Source organism: Protomyctophum parallelum (genome assembly GCF_964188405.1).
Source record: "Protomyctophum parallelum genome assembly, chromosome: 9".
Lineage (NCBI taxonomy): Eukaryota > Metazoa > Chordata > Actinopteri > Myctophiformes > Myctophidae > Protomyctophum > Protomyctophum parallelum.
The window spans coordinates 31,621,819-31,646,943 of record NC_139706.1 but is presented as its reverse complement, the minus strand read 5'-3'; the positions used below and the strand labels follow the sequence as shown (position 1 = coordinate 31,646,943).

Here is a 25,125-nt window from a genome sequence, read left to right as displayed (position 1 = left end):
GACTGTGGTTGTACTGAGGTCAGTTTCCATGTTTTAGTGTGTGTGTGTGTGTGTGTGTGTGTGTGTGTGTGTGTGTGTGTGTGTGTGTGTGTGTGTGTGTGTGTGTGTGTGTGTGTGTGTGTGTGTGTGTGTGTGTGTGTGTGTGTGTGTGTGTGTGTGTGTGTGTGTGTGTGTGTGTGTGTGTGTGTGTGTGTGTGTGTGTGTGTGTGTGTGTGTGTGTGTGAAGCAGGGCGTGGCTGAAAAAGAGCACTTGTGCTCATAGCCAACCTCCCCATGGTAAATAAATGTAAAGCAACAATTATAAAAACGTGCACCTAGTAGAGGCAAATAATGATTCTAGCATCAAAGCATAAGAGAACATACCTGTTCAATATTATTTTCACCAAATATATTGAAGATTACAGTTCATAATTAAATGCATAATATTTTATGCACACTCATTTGTACTCATTTCCACAAACGATAGATCAGGCACAGTCACAAGAACAGCACAGATCCAGTCACGAGTGGAATTGAGAGCTTTTTCTCTAGCATGGTGTCTGACTGTAACTACCACAAACAAGGTAGCACAGAATTCGGCCATGCACTGTCTGACATTAAAATGAACCCATAATTCAAAGATCTAATCTTGTGGCTCTAGGATCCAAAACGAATTTCACCCACTGTTTTACACCTGTAAACCTGCATGGGATGTGACAATGTTGATTCTGAAAAATAATAATGCACATGGCATGCTCAACTGTGGGTCCATGTTTTGAAAAGGTTTAAATTGAGAATCATGGTCTAAAGCCTATTATACGACCTACCTGCCGATAATCTACCGCATCCCTGGCAGCTGTTGGACGGGAGGAGGATGATGGTGAGTTGGAAGAAGGGAGGAGGATGATGGTGATGGAGCCTCATTGTTCCTTTGAGTCGTCCCTGCAGGTTGCGTCTGTGGTGTGATCTCCTCCTCAAGAACACACACCGTGCGGTGTGCAGTAGCTAATATCGGCCTACAAACAGCCCGGTTCTGAATGCATTCCAGTGCATGCGATGCATTATTTTATCGCTCATCATCGCAGGGATTATTATTGCCATTTAAAATGATGACGTTTTGGCGTACAAGGCTCAGCTGCATCTCTGCGTCATGGAACGCTCCCCCGTGTGGCGGGGCGGGTCCAGCGCACTGTGCTGCAAGGCATATTGGACGATGGGGGTGTGTGCCCTGCTCTGATTGGCTCTGCCCGTTGGCGATGTTCCAAAGCTGCGCTGCGCTCTCGCTAATGATGCCATCAATATTGCACTTTTTTTCCCTTCATGGCTGATGAAGTGATGATATTAGTGATGTCATGTAATCATGAAATATATACGTGCTCATTTATATCAACAATAATATGTGTAGTGTAGCATTGATACAATGCTTTTCTTCTTCTTTTTTAATACACAAATATTGACATTACAAATAAACTGCATGTCTGCCGTCTGGCCAAAAATATTGACACAACACACAACATTGCTGTCTCTGACTGTCAGAGACAGCATACAGCATTTAATTAAATGAGATGAATTTAGGCTGCATAAAATATGTTGGTGAAGCAAAAAACCCACAATACTACTACTACATAATATATTACTAATAAACAAGGCACAGCCTGGGCAATAACTTTATTATGTTATTATTATATATGTAATTATTATGACAAAAGGAGATCTTCAATATTTTTCCAGTCCTTTTATATCTTCAGGTATACACGTGTCCTATCATACCGCTATTTATTATAGTGAACTAAGGTGTTCTGTTCCTTTTGTGAAAGCATTCTGGAACGCGCCCTGTGACATGGGGGGCGGGTCCACACACCGGCTTGACGGTGATTGGCTGTGCGGGATGCTCGTCACCTGGCTCCCCCTCCTCGGTTGCCAGTGAACCGTATGCATGCAGCAGCACATCAGATCAGAGGAGCTGTGTTAAATGTTTAATGCTGAGACGCTGCTTATCAATCACATATCAGTAAGTTACCAACTGTTTATTTACCTTTATACACATGCTCAGACATGTTGGTTCAGTTGTGCAGCGCAGTAGGACTGTAAGAGCCACTACAAGGACAGTGTGTCTTATAATACATGCAGGCAGGGAACAACTTGCATCTCACTCTCACTCTCTACTCTCTGAACTGAAGCCTTGTTGTACTTGTAACATCAGTTTATAGTTGTTTGTTTAAATTCCATCATCCTTACATTGAAGTAGTGTTGTTATTGATCTTAATGAGTAGAAACCATGTAGCTACTATTGGTAGACACACGGGTCGCTGAAGCAGAACCAACATGGCATCGACTTTGTCTTTTCTTTTGGGTTGGCTTGGTTTGTTCCGTGTGTGTGTGTGAGCGTGTGTGTGTGTGTGACGTGTGTGCGGTCAGTGCATGGCTGCATGCATGGCATGGGGTGACGCAACGCCTGCAGATTCTGTCCATACAGTGAGCAGATGGATGGATGCACCTCATTCTATAATAGCAGGGGTCTATTTGTCATCCTATAATAGCAGGGGTCTTCGACGTTTTTATTTAGTTAGTTGGTTACCTTAGTTAGTTGGTTACCCCCCCGCCCCCACAGCAGATTGACTTGTTTGACAGCACCATTATTATTAGCACATTAGTGTTGGATTCATGTTAATGTGTGTTTTCAGACATTTAACCATCAATATTTAGTACATTTGATCATTCAATGTACTTGGTCTGCAGGGAGAGGCACTGTGAGCTTGTAGATGGACTGTTTTGGTTCTCTAGGAATAGGGATGCTGGATTTCAAGAAAGAAGGGAAGACAAAAAATCCTATCACCGATTTGGCGGCCTGTAGTGACTGAAGACCCCCTTGGGATCCCGGACCCCTGTTGAAGACCCCTGTCCTATAGGATTAGGATCCAGTGTGTTCAGTAAATATCCTGTATGATGATTGATGATCCAATATTCGGTTATGAGATCCATATGATCCGATGTTCTGTAATGTACTCAACCCTATAGTAACAAAATATTCTTTAGTTTTGGATCTGTGAGGCTGAGGAGGGCTTGCAGGGCTGAGTAGAATAGACAAAAGAGATCCACTCCGCACACAGACTGTGTTGCTCTGTCAAGTGCACATTTATTGGCACATGCTGCAACCAAGGACCAGGGCTGAGGAGGAACCCGGAATGTCAGAACCTCTTTTCATGAGTTTATAGTACAGTTTGTTTACCCTATAGGTTCTCAACGTTGGGCCCGGGGACCCCCAGGGGTCCTTTGGTGGGTACCGCTAGGGTACCGCCTGGACCGCTAGGCCGGCACAAGCAGGCACAAAACATTTTCAGATGAGGGGGTCTGTGGCCAAATATATATCAGTTTTGGGGCACATACAAGTTAACTGGTTTCCCTAATGTGTGTTTTTTCAATTAACTTTTTCATTTATTAAAATAAAAATCACACCCGTGTGAACTGAGTGGTGCAACTCCCCTCTCCCCCCTCTCATCTCTCCCTCCCCCCCCCCCCCTCTCTCTCTCTCTCTCTCTCTCTCATTAGCAGGCAACAGTGCGTGCACTCGTGCAGCACTAATACTATCTCTCTCTCTGTGTTTCTGGCAACAGCGCCCCTACTGGTACTCATTATACTGGCTCATTAACGTCACATAGGTAGGTTAACCACACATAGGTGAACCACACATAGGTAGGTGAACACGGACATTGCTGTTCCTTGGAGTGGTTGCAGTGGTTCAGTGGTGCAACTCCCCTAACCCCCCCCCCCCCCCCCCCTCCCTCTCTCTCTCTCTCTCTCTCTCTCTATCTCTCTCTCTCATTAGCAGCAACAGTGCAGCACTATCTCTCTCTCTCTCTCTGTTTCTGGCACAACAGCGCCCCTGCTGTTCCTTGGAGTGGTTGCACCACTCAAAAAGAAGGAAAATGAGCATCAGCAGCCTGAGAAAGCCTGGAAAGATATGATTAAAACAAAATATAAAATATGAAAAAATTAATTAAAAAGTAATAAAGAGTTCCAGACCGTTACCGTGTGCCGGTCCCTCTACTGTACCATCTACTGTACTGTACTGGCACACCCGAAATCATCATATATACAGTTAATATGTACGTGTGTGTTTGTGTGTGTGTGTGTGTTAGGTTGCGCACAGGTGGTGAAAAACAACCATGCTGTTTTCGTGCTCATACCTAGCCAGCCAGGCAGGCAGCCAGCCAGCCTCAGCCACCCACACACATAACTCCGTAAGGGAGTGGTTGCACCACTCAAAAAACAAGAAATATTAAATAGTCAAGTCATATTTGTCAGGTGAAACAAACGCTGTCTCCATTGTGCATCTTTCCTGCTCTCCAGTTAGCACAGTGTTATCAGGTGTATCAGTGTGTGCTGTGCATATGGGTGTTGGGTGAAATCAGCCCTGCCGTGGTGTGTGTGTCATAGCTTAGGAGGGAGGCAATCATGACTAGGTCGCTACTAACAGATTGGCTTGCAGCGTTTCTGGTGGCGTTGCAGTGTATGGACAGACTCCATTTGGCTTAGGCGGCATGGGGTGGGACTCCCATTGATGACTAGGTCGCTTCATTGATGACTAGGTCGCTTACATTTCATGAGCTTTCATTAAGGTGTCACCTGACAAAAATACCTAACTACTGTAAGTTCACATTGTTTTCCTGTGGTACTAGTGTTTTGTAATGATTGCTGGCCCAGTACAAGCCCAGAGGACCAGTGTCAAAATTCCCATAATGTCTTCCCCTGTATCAGTGGTTTACTTCTTTGCATTTTGTACCATTGGACATACAGTTTATAATGACTAGTATGAGTCAATCAGTACATGTACTGTCTTAAAGATATATCATAATTCCCACATAACAACCCATTAACATGGGCTCAGGTGAAGTGCTGGAGAAGCTTCACAAAGAGGCTAGGTATAGCTGGCTTCTTTGCTGCAGGCTTATAATTTAGAAGGCCATAATTATGTGTATGAATGACACAATTCAAATAGCCACACTGCAGTGCACAAGTTCGGCACCACAGATTACACCGCACATAGAGCAAAGTAAAAGAATAAGACACAAATAGGAGAAACCATTTAATTTCATATAAAAAACTGGTGCATCATGAGAACAAGATTTTCAAGGTGCATTCATCTGACCCATGTGTTACTGTACCGTGTACCCCAACAAAATGAGAATGAAACTAGAAACAGTGCCCCTCAAGGCACAGGTCTCCACCAGGCCAGGTCAGGTTGTGGCCTCCTGGTGGCGCTATAATAGGCCAATGTGAAAAGGGTGACATTTCTTCTAATGCCTTTGATGGCAATTGGATGATTTGAGGCATTTTGTTCCAAAAATGTGTTTTGCAAATCCACCTGTTGGTGGCGCTATAACCGGCCAAGTAGGAAGGAAAGTGTTAAGTGTGCGAAAGATTGCACATAAATTGCACGCTGCGTTCATGATTTAAGCCAAGGCTTTTTGTTCAAAACGGGCCAATCCTGCACACTTTGGCTGGTGGAGACAATGACAGACTGCACGTTACCACATATCCTCTGCTTGTGACCTAAACTTGTGTCAGCTGAGGTTTAATGAACAGGATTAGATCTGGTCCTCAGACACGGTCATAGTCAGTTCAGTGGCATACTGCTTGCCTGTTGATGTTAAAACCACATGAACCCTAGTACCCTATTTTGGGCATGTTATGTTGTTAGATCTACTGTTTTCAAGTTTGCTTCATTTCACATTTCACAGATGTTTTGCCTATGTTGTGAGTGTTGGAAAATGTAATCAAGTAATTTGGTGTAGATGAGGGGAAAAAAATCACATTCGTGTGAAGTGAGGGGCATGATGGTAATTTCGGAAAGTCGTGCATTGGAGGGGCTAGCGCCCCTCAAAAAGGAGGAGCAAAGTACAGAGTTGGTCCATGATCTGTTCAGGTTTAAGTGGTTAAAAGCTTTGCAGGCATCACCGTAACATCATCATCATCAGGTCTCTTGCTCGGCGGCGGAGGCGTCGGCATGCGTAGAGCCAATCAGTTTCACCAATCTTCTCCATTTGGGTGGGTCCAGTGCTAGGGGCTCAGATTCAGTCAGTGACAAGCCCAGTTGGTCCCTGGTGACGGCATCAATCCATCGGGTGCAGGGAGCTCCGCAGGGGAGTTTCCAGCCCGCAGATTTTGGATCAAAGTGGAGGATAGTGTGAGTGTGGTGTTCAGGGGGGAGTCTTTTGGCATGGCCATACCAGCGCATCCGTTGCTGTGCTGGCAGTTGGGACGCAGGGGGCTGTTGGGTGCGTTCCCGCAGTGTGCTGTTGGACCCTGTCTTGCCATTTTATCCCCTCTATTGTTCGCAAAGCTCTACTGTCAAAGCCATCAATTCTGGCAGCCAGTAACGGATACAGTTAAATTATGTAACGGATACAGTTAAATTTCAGAACATCAATAATACTCATTCTGTTTCTACCACGTCTTTCTTTCTTTCTTCCAGCAATATGACATCTTTATCACAGACGAAGGAGATATTCCGGAGAGCGGAAGCGGTTTGCTTCGATGTGGACAGCACAGTCATCAAAGAAGAGGGAATAGATGAACTCGCCAAATTCTGTGGTGTAGGAGATGCAGTCACTGAGATGTATGTATGTGTATATGTACAGTATACTATACAGTATGTAGTTGTACCGCTGTTGCCTCTCTGTTAGAGGTGCAACAGTTAATTGAACTAATCAATTTAATCGATAAAACAAAATAATAATAATAAAAATCGATTACTGATCAATCTTGGGCATTTCATTTTGAGGGTGTGAAATAGTGACATTAGCCACTCATTAGCCGTTATTTTCACTATTTTAGCATGACACAGTTGTGTGAAGTATAATTCTTCCTAATGAATTTATGAATAGAATGTAATTTTGTCCAAACTGTATGGTAGCGTACGGTATGTTACAACTTATACAATTGGGGTGGTTGTATTTTGTCTCCCTGCTCTACTATTTAGATCTTCACATTTAGATCTAGACCTAGACACAGATTTCTGACTGATTTTGTCCTAATGGTCAAGATTATTATCCCCTGAGCAGGCTTTAATAGCTCAATGGTAAAAAGTTCAGCACTTGTGCAAATCTTGTTCAAACTTCTTGGTCAAATCTTGGGTAGAAGTCGAAGATGATTGATACTTGCAGCCCTAGTACATAAATCATACTCACATCACGCTTAGTCGCTTACATTGCCGTGTGTGACTAGGGTTGGGATTTCTAAGGATTTTAACGATTAGTACGGTTCCTTACCGATTCCCTCTTTAACGGCCCGATTCCTTAGCGGTTCCCTTTAACGATTCCAAATGGATCATTACAGGTCTGTAACTCAGAGAGTGCACAAGTGAATGTTCGATGTGTACACTCACAGAGTTATGGTGGTCCTTGAAATTAAAATGCACCAACGATATTGTAATTGTACTAGAGGTTCTGGCCGCTTTGCAGCCCTCACATCTTGCTTAAATAAATAATAATAATACAAATACTATAAGACAGCAGTTGTGAAGTCCACATACTCTTGACAATGTATTGAAACCGATTCCGGTTCAATCACTGTTGGATCCGTTTCCACTTCCTCCAGTTCCGGATCCCAACCTTACGCGTGATGGAAGTACAGATGAGGTTTATTGGGAAAACTTTTTGTAGTGTGTTATTGGCATTCCTCTCCATTGTAGAGCAACCAAAATGTAAATATGCTTTTCTTCTCATTGCTACATGTCAGGACGCGTAAGGCCATGGGGGGCTCTGTGACGTTCAAAACGGCTCTGACAGAGCGTCTGTCCATCATCCGATGCTCCAGAGAACAGGTTAACAAGCTGATCACTGACCACCCGCCACAGCTGACTCCAGGTATTAAGTAAGTGTGTGCAGAACTATTCCTGTCTAAACCATTAAGACCTGAATTCAATTTAAAAAATGCCTTCTAAACGGTTTTCTGAAAAACCTATGTTGCTATAATATTGTTGCTCTCGGGCAGAAACCTTATCCCCATATTTTAACTTTCCTTTTTGGTAAATGAATTCCCTACATGATCATTATATGGCGGCTGTGGCTCAGGAGGTAGAGCAGGTCGTCCAATGATCCCTGGGTCGGCGATTTGAATCCCAGCTCCTCCTGTCTACATGTCGAAGTGTCCTTGGGCAAGACACTGAACCCTACATTGCCTCCAATGAGTTGGTTGGTGTGAGCTTGCCACCATTGGCATGAATGTATGAATGAATGAACCATTGTAAAGCGCTTTGAGCACTTGGAAAAGCGCTATAAAAATGCAATTCATTATTATTATTACATGACTACAGCGTCACACAAAAGCATCAAAAGTAGCTTGAAACGCGGCGCGAAGCAACACGTTTTGAGCTGTTGATGTTTTGCTGTTTTGGAATTTGATTCCTCAGACAAGTGACTTAATGTTTACTTAATGCTGTACCCCCTCCAACTGTATATACTTTCCCCATTTTCAGTATTTATTGTATTTTGACACTTGCTTTGGCAATGTAAACATATGTTTTCTCATGCCAATAAAGCTCCTTTGAATTTAATTGACAGTTTTGGACATACTTGTGCTGGTGTTTCAGCTCCTCTTTGAAGGGGGAAAAGCGATGACCGTGATGTTTGACTTTACAAGGTGGCTCAAGGTTAACACTTACGTATGTTGCCAATTGGAAGACCAATGTGACTTCCTGTTTGGTGATTATAGTGAAACTGTCAGGACTTTTGAGTGCATCATTTTGATGTGGTCTCTTGTTGTGCATGTCCAGGGAGCTGGTGGATGACCTGCACCAGCGCAACGTGAAGGTGTTCCTCATCTCTGGGGGCTTCCGTTGCATCGTGGAGCACGTGGCGTCTCAGCTCAACATTCCTCTACACCATGTGTACGCCAACCGCCTCAAGTTCTACTTCAATGGTGAGTCTGTGAGCAAACAACTCTACCATACGACAAAGCATAACTTAGGTTTAAGAGTTGTGGAATAGATCATAGATCATGTGTCTAGGTTTGGATACGACCTTAGACACAATCCTGTCTCTGGTTTGACAATTTCTAAAATTCACATTCTACGATGTTCTCTCCTTTTCATTTTAAACTAGATAAAGTGCCCCTCGGGGCACAGGTCTTTACCAGGGCAGGTCAGGTTGTGGCCTCCTGGTCAATGTGTCAATATGTCAATACGTCAATGTGAAAAGGGTGCCAGTTCTTCTTACGCCTTGGATGGCAATTGGATGATTTGGGGCATTTTGTTCCAAAAATATGTTTTGCAAAAATCCACCTGTTTGTGGCACTGTAACAGGCCAATGTGAAAAGGGTGGGATATATTCCTCAGCCTAGTAGGAAAGTCTGTGAAATATTTCACGTAAATTGCACGCTGCGTTCATGATGTGAGGCATTTTGTTCCAAAAATGTGTTTTGCAAAAATCCACCTGTTGGTGGCACTATTACAGGCCAATGTGAAAAGGGTGGGATATATTTCTCAGCCTAGTAGGAAAGTCCGTGAAAGATTTCACGTAAATTGCACGTAAAAGATTTGAGGCTTTTTGTTCAAAACGGGCCAATCCTGCAAATTTTGAAAGCCAATGTCCAGCTTGAACACATGACTATATAGATAGTGTGTAGCGATTAGCGGGATTTTTGGACAAAAGTAATATAAAAACACACAGACACGGACGGAGTGCAAAACATACTCTCTCCGCATGCCTTCGGCCTGGTGGAGACAATTAGGACTGACTGTCAAAGTTGGAAACAAAACGCTGTCCAAAGCTAATCTTTCCTCTCTCCTTACAACAACTTGGTTTGCGTACTCGTTTCAGCTACCGTTTTAGTTCCTCGTCCACATAAATAGGCCTCTCCTTGTGTACAACGTGTCCACCTGTTCAGGCGAGTATGCTGGTTTTGACGAGACTCAGCCCACAGCAGAGAGCGGTGGCAAAGGCAGGGTCATCAGCATGCTGAAGGAGCAGCACGGCTTCAAGACCGTCGTCATGATCGGAGACGGAGCCACGGACCTAGAAGCCTTTCCTCCTGCTGTAAGGAATCTCTGCATACATCTTTATTTTCCTAAGCAGTTCTATTCTACTATTAATTTGGATATAAGAGAGAGTTTAGAGCTCTATATGTTTTGTTTTTCCTAACGTTTCAGGTGGAAGTTTGTTTAAATGTGTTATGATGCACAGATCACACAAGCATTGAGAAAGCAACAAGCTACATACTTTTACTTAGATTCTGTAACTTTTACAATTGGGGTGGTTATCTACATACTACATACAGGCTACAGACTTTTTTTTTTAAGAATAATATACTATTGTTTCACCATTTTCAGTCCCCCTATCTATCCCCACAATTCCTTCTCTCGTGTGAAGTGACGGGCGATATTATCATCCATCGTACATCATCCCATTCCGGTCAATCAGAATTTGCGTCCTCACCTTCGTCTTCAATGTTTTTGTTATGCTATGTTTGTGTTCACACGAACACTCATTGAACATTCATTGTCAATGGGATTTAATGTTTGTGTAGGACAAAGATTGTGTTGGCACGTACACCAAAAGCTGGACATAGGAGGGGCTATTGCCTCTCAAAAAAATCACACCCCTGTGAAGTGAGAGGTGCACTTATCATCATACATAATCTCATTCCAGCCAATCACAATTTGCGTCCTGGCGTCCTCACCTTCGTCATCAGTGTTTGTGTTACGCAATGTTTGTTTACGCACAAATTCTCCATTCATTGTCAATGGCATTTAATGTTTGTGTTGGGACAAAAACTCGGTTACTGTACACCAAAAGCTGGACATAGGAGGGGCCCCTCAAAAAATGTCTTTAAATAACCTGTGTTATGTAATCCTCGCCTTGGCATCTGATTTACACAGTGTGGCGTGAGCAACACTGAAATGGCAACTCAACAGCAGTGGAGCTGGCCATGTGTTCTGTCGTCTTGCATCTTTTGTCTGCGGTGCAGTGGTGTCATGGTGGTTTTTTACTGGTAGTAAACCTAGACCACTCGGTACATGGTGCCTGGTGGTTGATTATTAGGTGTTGAATCTAGGGGGGACGCGTTCTAGCGTGCACGCACATGCACCCTGCGCGTGCACATAAAAAAACTACTGGTACCACGGTGTGGTACTGCGTTCTACGAGCATGACACCACTGGTCGCCGCTAGAGTGAACACGGCATGAGAGACGCAACTACTGTTATGTTGTGATGCTGGGTGATTATATTGTATCAATCTATGTTTCAGAACGCTTTCATTGGATTCGGTGGAAACGTCACCAGGTCCCAGGTAAAGGAGAGGAGTTCATGGTACGTCACTAGTTTTGGAGAGCTGTTAAAAGAGCTGGAGAAGATCTAACATGACTAATGTTTACACCTTCTGGTGGAGTGGAGCTGTGCCTTCCATGCATTTATCAGCTACTGTTCTTAGACCCAGCCGGTCAGTAGGATTTTATAATGAATGAAAAGAGTTTACACTACAATAGTGAGTCGATTGTTTTTTACCTCTTTTGACCAATTTTTACCATGGCTTTGTCGCCCACTTGATTTTTATACGGTTACTGTAGAGTACTAAAAAACAAAGAGAGTAAAAAGTATAACAAATATTGTCTTAATAGAGGCATATCTTTGCACTTTTATCATGACATTGACATTGCTTTTAGTGAAGTTAGTACAACTTGTGTACGCGCAACGAAGACGCGTTGTATTGAAATGTATAGAAATGTTTAACATTCTGCCATGGTACAGTATTGAAATGTATAGAAATGTTTTACATTTTGCCATGGTACAGTATATGGACAACTAATTACTATAAAAGTGTGTCTTTGATTTCAATCATTTTTGGCACATTAAAACAGAAAGACACATACTGTTTTGGAGTTTGTTTATTTGAGTTGTTGGCAATGTTTTGCCAACTCTGTGGTGACTTGTTCCCTGTGAGCTGACCAACAAAAGATAAGCATGCTTTGTTTGGTAACACTTAATCTCAAACCAGATTTGGAGATATAGATGCATGTAGGGCTGTCACGATTAGAACATTTTACTTGAAGATTAATTGTCGCTCAAATAATTGCAATTAACGGGTTTAATTGCGCTTCTGTCATTGAACATTGTGAATAAAATGTACATTTCTGTTGGCTTTGTAAAACAAAAGATGTTGACAAAGATATGACAAATGGGCGGCGGTGGCTCAGGGGTAGAGTGCCTGGATGGTAACCGTAAGGTTGCCAGTTCGAACCCGGGCTCCCCCAGAGTTACTGTCGAAGTGTCCTTGAGCAAGACACTGAACCCCTAATTGCTCCCGATGTGCTAGTTGGTGGCGGTGCCTTGCATGGTTTCCGCTGCCATCGGTGTATGAATGTGTGTGTGAATGGGTGAATGTAATGCACAATCTCTGTAAAGCGCCTTGGATAAAGGCGCTATATGAATGCACCATTTACCATTTACAAATAACTTGAATAATTATTTCCACTTTTTGAAAATATTATGAAAAATGTTCAACACAAGATTATGACGATAATGGAAAAAATGAATTGGGATTATCTCAAATAATTGCGGTCAGGCGATTATGTAATAATTGTGACAGGCCTAGATGCACCAGAGATGGTAGAGACCAGTGTAATCAAGAGTCACAATGGTTCATGTTTTTAATGCACTGCTGTATACTAAAACATGTTAAAACATGCTGATCATTTCATCTTTTCAAGAAAGGAAAATGTCACTAGCACAGTACAAGATAAAAACATCCAAGTGCTTTGCATATCAAGATGGGGGGGGGGGCGACCTTACTGTAAACAAAGAAACGGCCACAAGACGCAATGGGAAATACATAAAATACATCTCAACAATAATCTGAGGCTTTGACTTGTATCACCCATGTCAAATCTGTTTAATATGTTCCATTCATAGAATATAGTGTCCAGTGAAGAATACTAATAAATAATAAGAATATAATGTCCGGTTAATCCATTTTCTAATGGCTTTCTCTTGAGCACTTGACTTGCAAAGGCTTTGATGTCACATTTCAAAGTGCACTTTGCATTATTCCTATCATAAATTATGTTATAAACATGAAATATTTACATGAAATAAATAAATAGCCTTGATTTTGTATATTTGAGTACAGATAGTAACTCATGTCTGTCCATAAGGTAGATGCCCCTATATATTAATTAAATTGACCCATTATTGCATTTGCACACAGGTATTATATGCTACTGTACATAAGCTCTCCCTTCCAATGCCTTTATTGATACTTAATTGCACGCCGCTATCCGCACACCGAAAATAGCTGGACTATAGAACACATTGCGCTGTGCTGCGTTGTGCACTTACAGATCGGCTATTTTCGGTGCACGACACCCACCCGCAACTAAGTCTTAATTCAGGCTCAAGAAGTCCTTTGGCTCTCTGTACTTACTGACCAATGTGTCATCAGACCTTGACCCAATATCTGTCAAGTTTAGTTTATACTTCATAGTACGACGTTGATGCATTTTTAGCTTTTTGTTTCGTTATTTTTTTGCCAAGCGACACCCTCACACGATGTAGTATAAACTAGGCTTCCTTAAGGTTTGAATAGTCGTCTCAGATCTCTCATCCTTCCACAGAACAATAAAACACTTGTGCACTCGCAATGGCAATGAGTTTCCCAGAGGTTTTTTTTAAACAACAGATAAAATGGACTGTGTTTCATTGCCTCCTGTGTCTCGGCGATAATTCTGGACATCCTATTACCGGGTTTTTTCAAAATGATACATACAGCAGATCAAATGACAGAACAAAGAGAGCGATAGGAAGAGGGAGGGCTGGTTGGAAACAGGATAATATGTTGTTGAGGCCCACGGCAGTGACATTCTGAATGGATGTAACAATTCAAATGGGTGCCATCTGATTTCAGCTTGTATTGGCTTTACTGTAGTGGGGAGGCCTTCGTTGGGATCATGATCCTGGAATCCATGTGTTGAATGAGAGGAACTGGAGAAAAGAGGGGGGGGGGGGGGGGGTTCAAATAGCGTGTCCACACAGTTCAAAGTCTGGTGTATTATGATTATGAACGGTGATAATCATGATAAAGGTAAAAGCTCAATACTCTGATACTAAAGCAGTGGTTCTCAATCTTTTCAGGCCGCAACACCCCAAAATAATCACTCGGTTCCCCAGATAAATATTGTGAAAATAGCCCATCTACAATTTCACAACGCCTCATGTTTGACCACTTTTATAGTATAGTTTGTTGATTGCTTGTCTTAAAGGTCCTTAAATTGCCTCTTTAAAAATGTGTAGATGCTCTATATGCACTTATGATGTAGGTTTATTTACTGTTGAGTGAGAAATCAATGTTGCACATTAAGCTAATCATCACAGGCTGAGAACCACTGTGTTAAAGGACCATCAATCCAAAGCTTCAGTCGTGGCTATTTTTCCGTTAAAGGCGGCAATGATTGCATTGCTATCCACCCCTGGTATGAATAGGCCTTAACTCATCCACCGCTAAATGGCAGTAGCAATAGTTCAGCACAGGCCACCATAGATTTGTTCTGTTTTTTTAGAACGAGAGTTGTAAGATTTGAATTAAATCATGATTATAATGTTATCAATGTAAGCCCCTTTAAAAATAATAATAAACGTCTTTGGCCTGGAGTCAATATATTACTCACCTGTGTAATACACTGCCTCATCCCAGCCCTCCTGCTGCCACGCTGCGCTCCTCGTGTTTTCTCTGGACTGGAGATCTTTGTAAGCTGAAATGAAAGACCGATCACACTGTATGACACTGCAAAGATGTGTATAGAACCTCATATGTCCCAAACTGTTACTCTTCCGGATTTCAATTCAAAAACAGCAATAGTGGCAGATCTACAAGCTCAAAACACGTTGCGTTGCTTTTGTGTGAGGCTGTAGTATGATCAAGCAGGGTGTTAAATGAAGAAAAAAAAGTTTCTGCTCGACTGCAACGACACATTCTTAACTTGGAAAATATGTTCTTACCCCAGAGGTGGTGAACCATGTAGAGGTTCCCTATCTGGGAGAAAAAGCCTCCCACTGCCTCACTGTTCTGCTGTCGGAAGCTGATGGCTCTGGCCCTGTGGAGCACAACAACACTCAATGTCACCACACTGGAAAACCAACTCAATGTCACCACACTGGACAACCAAACCAACTCAATGTCACCACACTGGACAACCAAACCAACTCAATGTCACCACACTGGACAACCAAACCAACTCAATGTCACCACACTGGACAACCAAACCAACCCAATTATCAAAGGACCACTTTTCAACCTAACTTCATATAATTGGTCCTTACTAACACCGTTTTGTTCTCTTTTTTTGTCTCATAGGAGAGCTGTGGGCAGTTCAGAAACCCGTCCACCAGTGACATCGTTAGTCAGATTTATTTTTAAACAAGATTGTTTTTAAACAATATTTTTATTTTTATTATGGCTTCCATTTTCGCATTGCAACTTTTCAGGAATAGAAAGCCTGCAGTTTCTATTAGTTTGGATTCCCCATCAATGATGTCACTGGTGGACAGGGTTCTGAACTCCCTACAGCCCTCCTATGAGACACAGAGTAGGAAAAAAATGTGTCATGAACATTAGTGAGGACCAATTATATGAAGATAGGCTGAAAAGTGAAGTGGTCCTTTAAGAACTGAGGCTGTCGCGCCTGCTGGCCTAGTGGTCCAGGCGCATGCCGCATATAGGCTCTGGCCTGACATCGCGTTGCGTGTTCGAGTCCCGTTCAAAGACTGACTTTATGTATCTTTCAGGACCTTTCATTGCTTCGTCTCAACCATAACGTTTGAGCAGACTAACATCAGTCACTCTACCATTGAATGTAGTAGAAGACCTGCGAGTTTACACCGCAGATATGTCATCTCCGCCTACAGGAAATACATTCGCTGCGACCAGGGGAACCCGTTTCTGAATCGGTCTATAGGACAAAACCCAGCCCTAATGGTCATTATTTGGAATTAACATATATATACATTATATATATCAATATATATATAGTATCGTGGCCTCTGTATCGTGATACATATCTATCGTGAGGTTGCAGGCACCACTACTTGATTCTTGGCTTAAAATAATTGATTTAAATATATTTGTAAATCTATGGGAAAAAATTGTCAGATTTTTAGACAACCACACCCACTGCTATGCTCAGTAACGTTGACTGTATGGAGTTTCTCACAATGAAACCTATTCACAATATACAAAAATGCGTTTAACAAAATATGCGTTTAACAACATTTATGGTTAGACATAATGTAATGTGAATAATATTGAAGGTACGGTACAGTAGATTGTCAAGGTTCAGTGGTAACCTATGACACTACAATATGAAAATAGATCCTCTCTGTGGAATATGTCTTATTAATGATGTCTGTAACCACAGGCGTGTGATGTGTTCACTTCAAACCTTACCAGTAATTACCCCACTCGATCATGGTTCCAGGCTGCAAAATGTCAAACAGAACAAAAGAGGTATTAAAATATGATACAAAGCAGTGGTTCATATCAAGGACCCCCTAATACGTATTTGACCACGGACCCCCATCTGAAAATATGTAAATATGTTGTGACAGGGACCCCCCCCCCCCCCCCCCCATACCAGATTTGCGGTGTTGTGACTAATACGTTTTCAAGATTTTTTTAATATAGCAGATCTAAAAACTCACACGCATCACATCTCAGCTTGTAGAATGGCTATTTTCAAATAGCAGATGCATGTATGCACGTACTACAATTTATATGAAATATACCGTATCGGGTTGTAAATAGTAGCCTTGTCCCAAATAGTTTTACCGCATTCTGTGAATTTAATGCCAGAGTGGAGGGCTTGTTGTTCCAGTCGCTGCGTAACATGGGTGAACTGGACAGTGGTGAGTGACATTGTTTTTACGCTCAGGTCAGTATATAGAATCCCATGTGCATCGCTGCAGTGCGCATCTCTGTCATCCCTTGTTGATGCCATGTTGCCCTTTTGACCTCTTGTTTTGGTATCTTGTTGGTTTGCACTATGTACAGTACAGTATATACTGATATGTTTACAGTACCTTTTGCCATTTAAAGTAATTTTGCATTAAAAAATATGCTGGACTGGAATTGTAACCAAATAATGGCCTGGTAGAGGTTGGTGCAAAATAGAACGCCTAAACTTTTAAACATATTTTGCTGGGGACCCCCTGGAACCCCCTCAAGGACCCTTGCGGGTCCCTGTACCACACTTTGAGAACCACTAATATAAAGTAGCCTACCAGTATATAAATCAGCTCTCCAACCAATGTGTGTCATTCTTTCTCTTTCCAGAGTAAACTATTTAATATAAATAACCACAAAGATCCATAGTATAATCCTCTCGTTGTCTAGCTCCAGAATGTATTGATTGATTGGATACTTTATTAGTCAACATGTGGTACAGCATGTGGTACAGTAAGACATTAAAGCTGAAAATAATTATAACTCGAAAAAGTCCTGTGGACCTGTTTCAATTGTGGTCCTATACAATGTCATCAACACATACAACACGACATGTACACATGAGATGGGAAAATTACATTTATCTCCCATCCTGATAGAGGCCAATTTTGAAAGAAAAAAATGTCCTTTAATCATTTAATGGATGGGGTCTCAATTTTCCCATGTTTGTACTAAATGTGGGTGGTACCAGATCATGGCCGCTCCCTCTAGTGTTGTGGCTGTCACTCACTTTGCTTTGGAGAAGTAGATAGACAGGTGTGTGTGTGTGTGTGTGTGTGTGTGTGTGTGTGTGTGTGAGAGAACTACTGCTATAGCACATTGAGTTAACTGTGTGTTAAATGTGTAAAACAAATAAATGTAACTTGACTGGACTTGCAGTGTAAAGGTATGAGGACAAGGCTTTGATAATGTGCTGCCTAACTTCACCCTATAAGCCTGTCGCAATCCTGCTCTGATGCTTAGAACAACACAGAGCTGCTCTGGGGATGAATTAATTCTACTATTATGCCACCCAAAAATGTGGAATGCCCTACCAACATCCATGGAAAAGTGACTCCCCACCCTCCTTCAAAAATGTCTCTTCTAGCTTGACAAAATAAATGACCCTTCTCTTCTAGCTTGACAGAAGAAATGACCCTTCTCTTCTAGCTTGACAGAAGAAATGACCCTTCTCTTCTAGCTTGACAAAATAAATGACCCTTCTCTTCTAGCTTGACAAAATAAATGACCCTCCAGTTTTTGAGGGGCGATAGCCCCTATGTCCAGCTTTTAGTGTGTGTAAACACAAACTTTGTTCTAACACAAACATTAAATTCCATTGATAATGAATGGCCATTTTTACGTGATAGTGTAAACACAAACATTAAAAGCTGGACATGATGTATGATGATAAAAGCGCCCCTCACTTAAGACTTTTCTGTAAATATGCTATACTGTTCCTAGTATTGATGAATTCTTGTATAGTATTTTATGTCTTTGTCTTGATTAATTGAATACATAGGACCACAATGGAAACAAGCCCTCGTGCCCGTGTTATGCTTTTAGTATTATTAACTATGTCAACTAATTACACTTTTTGCAAACTTTTAATAAAGCATTCAATCTCCAGTCTGTGAGGAGAGAGAGCAGCCCACATTCATCACATCTCACAGTGGGAGAACTGATCAGATTGCAGAATATTAACCATATTAAACCCTAGCATCCCTTTTCTTTTTCATAATATGCAAAAAAAACCCATAACCCATAAAGCAAATACATAATTCTACAACTGTCCACCTAAAATGTAGGTGGACAGATAATAGTGGAGATAGTGAAACCTAAGATGTGAATATGTCATTCTCTAATTAGGCTCACTTCTAGTGAAATTAAACTGTTCCTCCTCATTTTTGCTGCTGACCCCCTGAAACACCAAGGAAGGACCCATGGGTGTCCCAGAACCACACATTGGGAACCACTGACCTATAGAGAGCTAACCTTGTGTTTTGGATCATACTGGATATAAAGGAATAAAGGATCTTATAAAACAGAGGTGTGATTTAATGCCAGAGCTTGATATAACCAACCCAACCCAGGTCAGGTCACAATCTGAAGCGTTTATCATATTTGTAGCCAGTTTGCATGTTTATTTTTGTCTGTGGATAGCTATAAATAGACAGGAAAGGAAGGGGACACCACTTTTACTGTAGCTCAAACTCCTTTCACCGTAGTAAGGATATAGGCTGCTGAAAATGTCACCAGCACAGCCATAAGCTGCATGGAATGCTATTCGGGGAAAATCTAAAAACGTGCTTGTTTAGTTTTATCGTGTAGTTAAGTAGGGGATTATGATGTTATTGTCCAAAACTAAGTTGTAGTTGGATCTGGGTGTGGGGAAAGGAAAAACTGCATTGTCGAAGCATTGGTGTGGAGTGGGTTTGGACTGGGATTTCATGTTGAACCCAGTGAAAGATCTGTCCTATGGCAGCGCGTCTAATGCCTCTTATGCTTGTTTTTCTTGACCACAATATATATATTTTTAATTGTATTTAGATGGCATGTTGTTTAGACAGATGCTAGGTTCATTGTTTACCTGGTATCCTATATATAGTTTAAATGTAAATACTTTTATTTTGATAACGTACTGTTTAACCTGGTGCTATGTTCTTGGTTTTACCAAGGCACTACACTGTCTCCCTGCATGTGTGTTTACTGTTTACATTGTTTATTATATGGGTCACTATGTTAAATGAACAGTGAGGACTTCAGATTGTGTGGTTCCAGTGCTCAAAGAAAAGTGTGATACATTTTAATATTTTTGAGCACTATATAAATGTGCGTGTGCTTTTCCATTTTGTTGCTGTTGGACAGAAACCTCCAAAATCTCCATATTTTAACTTTTTGTGTTTCTTTGGTAAATCAACCCCCTACTTGATCATACTACAGCGCCACACAAAAGTATCAAAAGTAGCAGATTCACAAGCTTGAACACAGTGTGAAGAGACACGTTTTGAGCTTGTAGATCTGCTACTTTTGCAATTTTGTAAGATTTTTTTGGTTTCCCCCAGACAGTAACGATATGTTTATGGGTTCCAGAACTCACCCTCAGCTGGTAGGTGCGGAGCTCGTAGATATTGGGTCCCTCCCTGGGAATGGGCTCGTTCCAGAAGCTGAACTCCAGCAGAAGCTGGTTCTTACGAGACAACAGCATCTTCCCCCGTTCCTTCCTGTACGCCGTGAACTCCTATCAACGTGTGCGTGCGCACACACACAACACACACACACACACACACACACACACACACACACACACACACACACACACACACACACTACTGTTACACTGAGAATGGACAGGTAATGCCATTAAATCAGTTACACTATGATCTCAAGTTTGAGGGAGGTAACAATGTTTAATGTTTATTCCTCTGAAGTTTAATATGACATTAGAATCAGGACAGCTAATGGACTAAAGGAGCTGGTTGTAATGAAAAAGAGAGAAGCCACCACAAGAACACTGGTATTTATCAAATTTTGTTTTATTTTCTGTCCACTTGTCCAGTCTACATAGTTCTCCAAATAAAGCACTAGATGGATATTGTTTTCTGCTTAGATGTCTGTCATTGGTCAAACTTCCACATTGTCAAGAACATTGCTGACATCATGGACGCCACAGTGGCAGTTTTACGATTACAATACTTGGTAATCTCGTCAGCAACATTTTCTTAGTGCCAGCATGGAACTCAGAGAGTAGAACACCGTACTGGGTACTTATGCATGCCAGTGTGCCAGTTTACCAGGACTCCACCTTAGCCTGTAGTACTTGCCCTTGCCTTGACGACCTTGCAGTCTTATGCAAAGGTAAACGTGTACATTTGATAGCCAGTTATGTAGACTAGCCAGATTAATTTGTTGACCTGGCATCCTATGGTTTGTATAGTTTCAATGTACAGATGTTTGATATTATACTGTTCAGGCTTATTAAGGATTCTTGGTTTACCTATGATCCTAGATGACTATGTCTATGCATTTGATGTATTACCTCGTATTTACATGCTTACTGTAGTGTAAATCGTGATGGATTAAGTGCGTCTGCTAAATGCCTAAATTGTAAATTGTAGAATCCAGTCGTCTTTACCGGGTTCTGCCTGAGCTTGTTCATCACTTCAGTGAGAGCTGGGTAGCCACCTCTGTACCGCCACAAATGGACTGGAGAAAAAAATAAAAATAAATCATTACTGGAGATGCAGCATAGAGCAAACTGTACACATCATATAAATCATTGTCCTCCAATACAATGGTTCTCAACCTGTGGATCACAAAAGACCATTACTGCATCAAAAGTAAACACCAAAAGAACTGGTCAAACATAGGCCAAATTGTCAGATAATATAAGAAAGCGCAAAAATTGTGAAAATATCTACAAGCACACAATGCCTCGCAACTTGAGGTATTGTGAGCTTGTAGATCGGCTATTTTCACAATATTTATCTGTGGAACCGAGTCAAACTAAATGTAATATTCAACTCTTACAATTCCATGGACCCCCACCCTGCTAGTCCCCTGTTCACGCGTGCGTGCGTGTGTGTGTGTGTTGATGCTAGGGCTCCTACCAGCCTGGTCTTGGTCTCCATACCAGGTGTTCCAAGTCCCCACCAGCTCACAGGGGTAGAACTTATCAGCATGGATGGATGGTAAAACCTCCTCACTGTGATGGACCACAAACGCTTTAAATTAGGTCAGTCCCAACACAGTGAAAGCATGTCATATATCGTTGCTGTCGGACAGAAACCTCTCATGTTTTTGTGTTTTCGTAAATTAACACCCTACTGGGCATCACACAAAAGCATCAAAAGTAGCAGATGTACAAGCTCGAAACGCGGCGTGAAGCGACACTTTTGAGCTTGTAGATCTACTTTTGAATTTGAATCCTGAAAAGTACGTTTTGGACAAACAGTATGACATTTCCACCCGACAGAGACGATGTGTCATATATTTGTTCTGTAATTAATTGTATTTATTTATTTATTTAATTTGTATAGCCGCTGTGATTCTTCAATTTGAGGGGAGATCTTTCATTTAATTTCTTTTGGAATGATAACTTCTCCAGCCCATAGGGCTACGTCGTCGTGCAGTGACAACACCCTCCTCCCCCATCTGGCATCCTATGCCCTGAAGGAGATGCTTGGCCAAGCCAGTAAATGTAAATTTAAATAATATAACATCACAACATATGGAAATGTAAGTTTGGTGTTGTTGCTAAATATAGGCAGAATGCCAGCAAGTGAGGGGGTGGTATTCTACGATGTACTATACCATGCTGTTATGTCAGACATCTGACAGGAATAGACCTGTAGACATCAGTGTTGCTAAGTTGCTCAGTATTTACCGCAACCTTTGGCTTGTTATTTTCCAGAGTTGCAGGAAAGAATTACGACTAGCGGGTTGTGGTTTTTTGGGCTTGATATAGAAACGCTGTGGCTTCTTTGCAAATCTAATAAGCCAACATTTATTTAATGTACAGTACTATAATTCCCCATAATCGGTCTGGTGTCATGAGCCATGGCTCAAGTATGTATGTGTAAAATGTTATAATAAATGACCAAAACGAATCTAATATTTGTTTATTAGGAATATATGACAATATTATTGGGCTTGTTTTGGCTTGTTTTTCTGCGTGAGATTTGGCTTATTTCTCTCACAAGATTTGGCTTGTTTTTGGAGATTAGTTGGCTTATTTCTCTTATGAGAGTTGGCAACACTGGTACAGTGCTGCCAACAGTTTGTTACACACCTCAACATCTGTGCCTGCGACACTGCAAGGAGATTGGTTAATATAACAAATAACACTTACACTTACTTAAGTTTGTTGTATGCCTCCAAGCACTCTGGTTTGACATTATGGACTGCACAGAAAATAAAGTTGATTAAAAACGACATATCATTGATTTAAGAAAGATAGTTTTTTATGATTTTGAAGAGGTACTGTAGGGATGAATTGAATGTGTGTAAAGCTTACACTGGATTTTATACAGGTTGCTCTCCTCGTTCTTAGTCAGCAGGGTAGCGTGTGCATCTTTCCTGGGATCAACCTTCCTCACAAACAGTGACTTGAACCAGTTGTCCTCTCTGTGTCTGACGCTCGACACTGCCAGACCCCTGCAAGTAATACTAACAATACATAAAGATAAAGATAAATAAAATCTCACCACTGGAAAAAGTCAACTCCACTGGTCATGTGCTTTTATGAAATATGCAAGACTATTCAGATTTTGTGGAAGATGCTTCTGAACATATTACTAGTTTGACCACTTCAAATGTTCTAATCTTAAAATAACAACCGAAACTAGCCAGTATACGAGCTCTCAATGCGTCTGCTATGCATTGAGAGCTGGTATATACTGTAGATGTTTCCATAGAAGACACACTGGCTAATCCAAATGACTGAAATCAGTCGTGGCGACTGAGAACTTTAATCTGCATGATAATAACATTCACCTCAGGCCAGGGATATATACTGTACTCCATTACAATTATTAGAAAGCCTGAGTTAATACTAGTTAATTTGTAGATTTATTGTTATTATTATAAAACATACGTTTAACACTTGGTATACTTCGGCTATTTGAAAAATCCTATTCTATAATATCTACAAGCTCACAATGTGTTGTGATGCAACGCCTTGTGAGCTTGTAGACATCAGCTATTTATGGCAAAGAGGCTTGGTGTCAAATTATTGAGGATTTGAATGGTTAAATGTCTAAAAATACACATTAAAACAGAAAAGGCAATGATAGTGCTGTCAAACAAATCTATGAAAAGGTTTCTGCAACACAATTTTCTCTCTCTCTCCCTCTCTCTCTCTCTGCTAAGGGGTCATATTGGCCTGAAAATACCCTTGCACTAGAGCAGTGGGGTCTAGTGGGAGCAGTAGGGTTGGGACTCGGCCCTGAATTATTTTGGGGGTCCCCAGATGTCTTGCAACATTGTTTTCTCACTTCAACAGTAAACAAACAAACAAACATACAGTATAAGTGTACAGGATATCTGCATATTTCTAAAGTTACAATTTAATTACTATTAAGACCTTTTTAATATCAAATTGGCCAAATTGTCAAATATTACGTAAGAAAGACAAAGAGGCGGACATTGTGGAAAATAGAACAAGCTATGGCGTTGTGAGCTTGTAGTTCGGCTATTTTGTGTTAAACGGAGTCAAACTGAATGTAATGCCAGGGTGGGGGGTCCCTATGCAGTTCCCCAGAGACTACTGAAACATTGTCCCTTATTATGTATCATGTATGTATTTTTGTATTAATCTTGAATCCATCCATATCTCAGTTACATGCACCAATCTTATCTAAGAAAGATAGCCATGCACGTTTCACTTATAACAGTGAAGTAAATACAATATTTCAGCTAATAAAGTAGATAGACAATGGTGTATCCACATAGCAGGGTAATAAATAAATAAACAGAAGCATCAGACATGACAGTCCATGGAGTATGTTCAACTTTCAACCTCCTCTGCACATCAAAACTAAATAAGTTAAATACAGTACGTGTTTCTTTCCACAACATTAAAATTACATCCCAGAGAAAAATAACAAATCATGACCTTGAGCATGAATAATGGTGTAAAAATAAAAACAATGAATAATTCCAGCCCTAACAGCTGTGGTTATGTTATGATCATGCTATAAGCATACCGTCGAAACAATCGACCATATATTATTCAATAATAGGACCACAAAAATGTTGTAGTATTCTGAAGCGTTTAACTTTGTGGGACAGTCCAGTCACAGCAGTGGCTACTTGAGATGCTAAAGCCCAGTCCCATCCATTTCCACTGCAGAACAACACAGCTTTAAGCTAACACAAGCTGCACAAAAACCATTAAACCATCAACTGTCAAAGGTCTCTCAAACTTGAACAATGAACTAATAATGTGAATGAGGATCAGACCTGTTCAAAACGACGACGTGTCCTGACCACTGGGCCCTGGTTCTGACCAGAGCAGGTCCATTGATCATCTTCTGAAGGACTCGGGTCGCCATCTTCACGGTCTTTAAATGACCCAGGAAGGCAGCCACAAGAGCCTTGTTGTTGTTGTTATATCTGGCCACCAGGTGGCGGTAGAATACCATCATTCATGTTTCACACTCATGTTGGGATGATAT

At 41.3% G+C, this 25,125-nt stretch overlaps 2 protein-coding genes across 3 annotated transcripts; one reads left to right on the top strand and one right to left on the bottom strand.

Annotated features, from left to right (window-relative positions):
- Nucleotides 1-1,906: 1,906 nt before the first annotated feature.
- psph (phosphoserine phosphatase) lies at nucleotides 1,907-13,327 on the top strand. 2 transcript variants are annotated; one of them, XM_083773576.1, is made up of 6 exons: nucleotides 1,907-1,990; nucleotides 6,455-6,598; nucleotides 7,720-7,854; nucleotides 8,756-8,901; nucleotides 9,868-10,016; nucleotides 11,228-13,327. In XM_083773576.1, the coding sequence occupies exons 1-6, from the start codon at nucleotides 1,959-1,961 to the stop codon at nucleotides 11,336-11,338; spliced, it is 717 nt and encodes a 238-aa protein (XP_083629702.1). In that variant the 5' UTR covers nucleotides 1,907-1,958; the 3' UTR covers nucleotides 11,339-13,327. The 2 variants fall into 2 exon arrangements, with proteins under 2 accessions (XP_083629702.1, XP_083629703.1); XM_083773577.1 differs by having other exon boundaries at nucleotides 1,909-1,994.
- On the bottom strand, nucleotides 12,609-25,028 carry LOC310864793 (protein NipSnap homolog 2-like). Its single transcript, XM_083773574.1, has 10 exons — nucleotides 24,911-25,028; nucleotides 22,965-23,116; nucleotides 22,806-22,851; nucleotides 21,559-21,653; nucleotides 21,084-21,154; nucleotides 20,049-20,189; nucleotides 16,415-16,446; nucleotides 14,971-15,065; nucleotides 14,640-14,723; nucleotides 12,609-13,956 (listed from the first exon to the last, which is right to left on the bottom strand). Exons 1-10 carry the CDS (start codon nucleotides 25,000-25,002, stop codon nucleotides 13,892-13,894), a joined length of 873 nt encoding a protein of 290 aa, XP_083629700.1. The 5' UTR covers nucleotides 25,003-25,028; the 3' UTR covers nucleotides 12,609-13,891.
- Nucleotides 25,029-25,125: the final 97 nt, after the last annotated feature.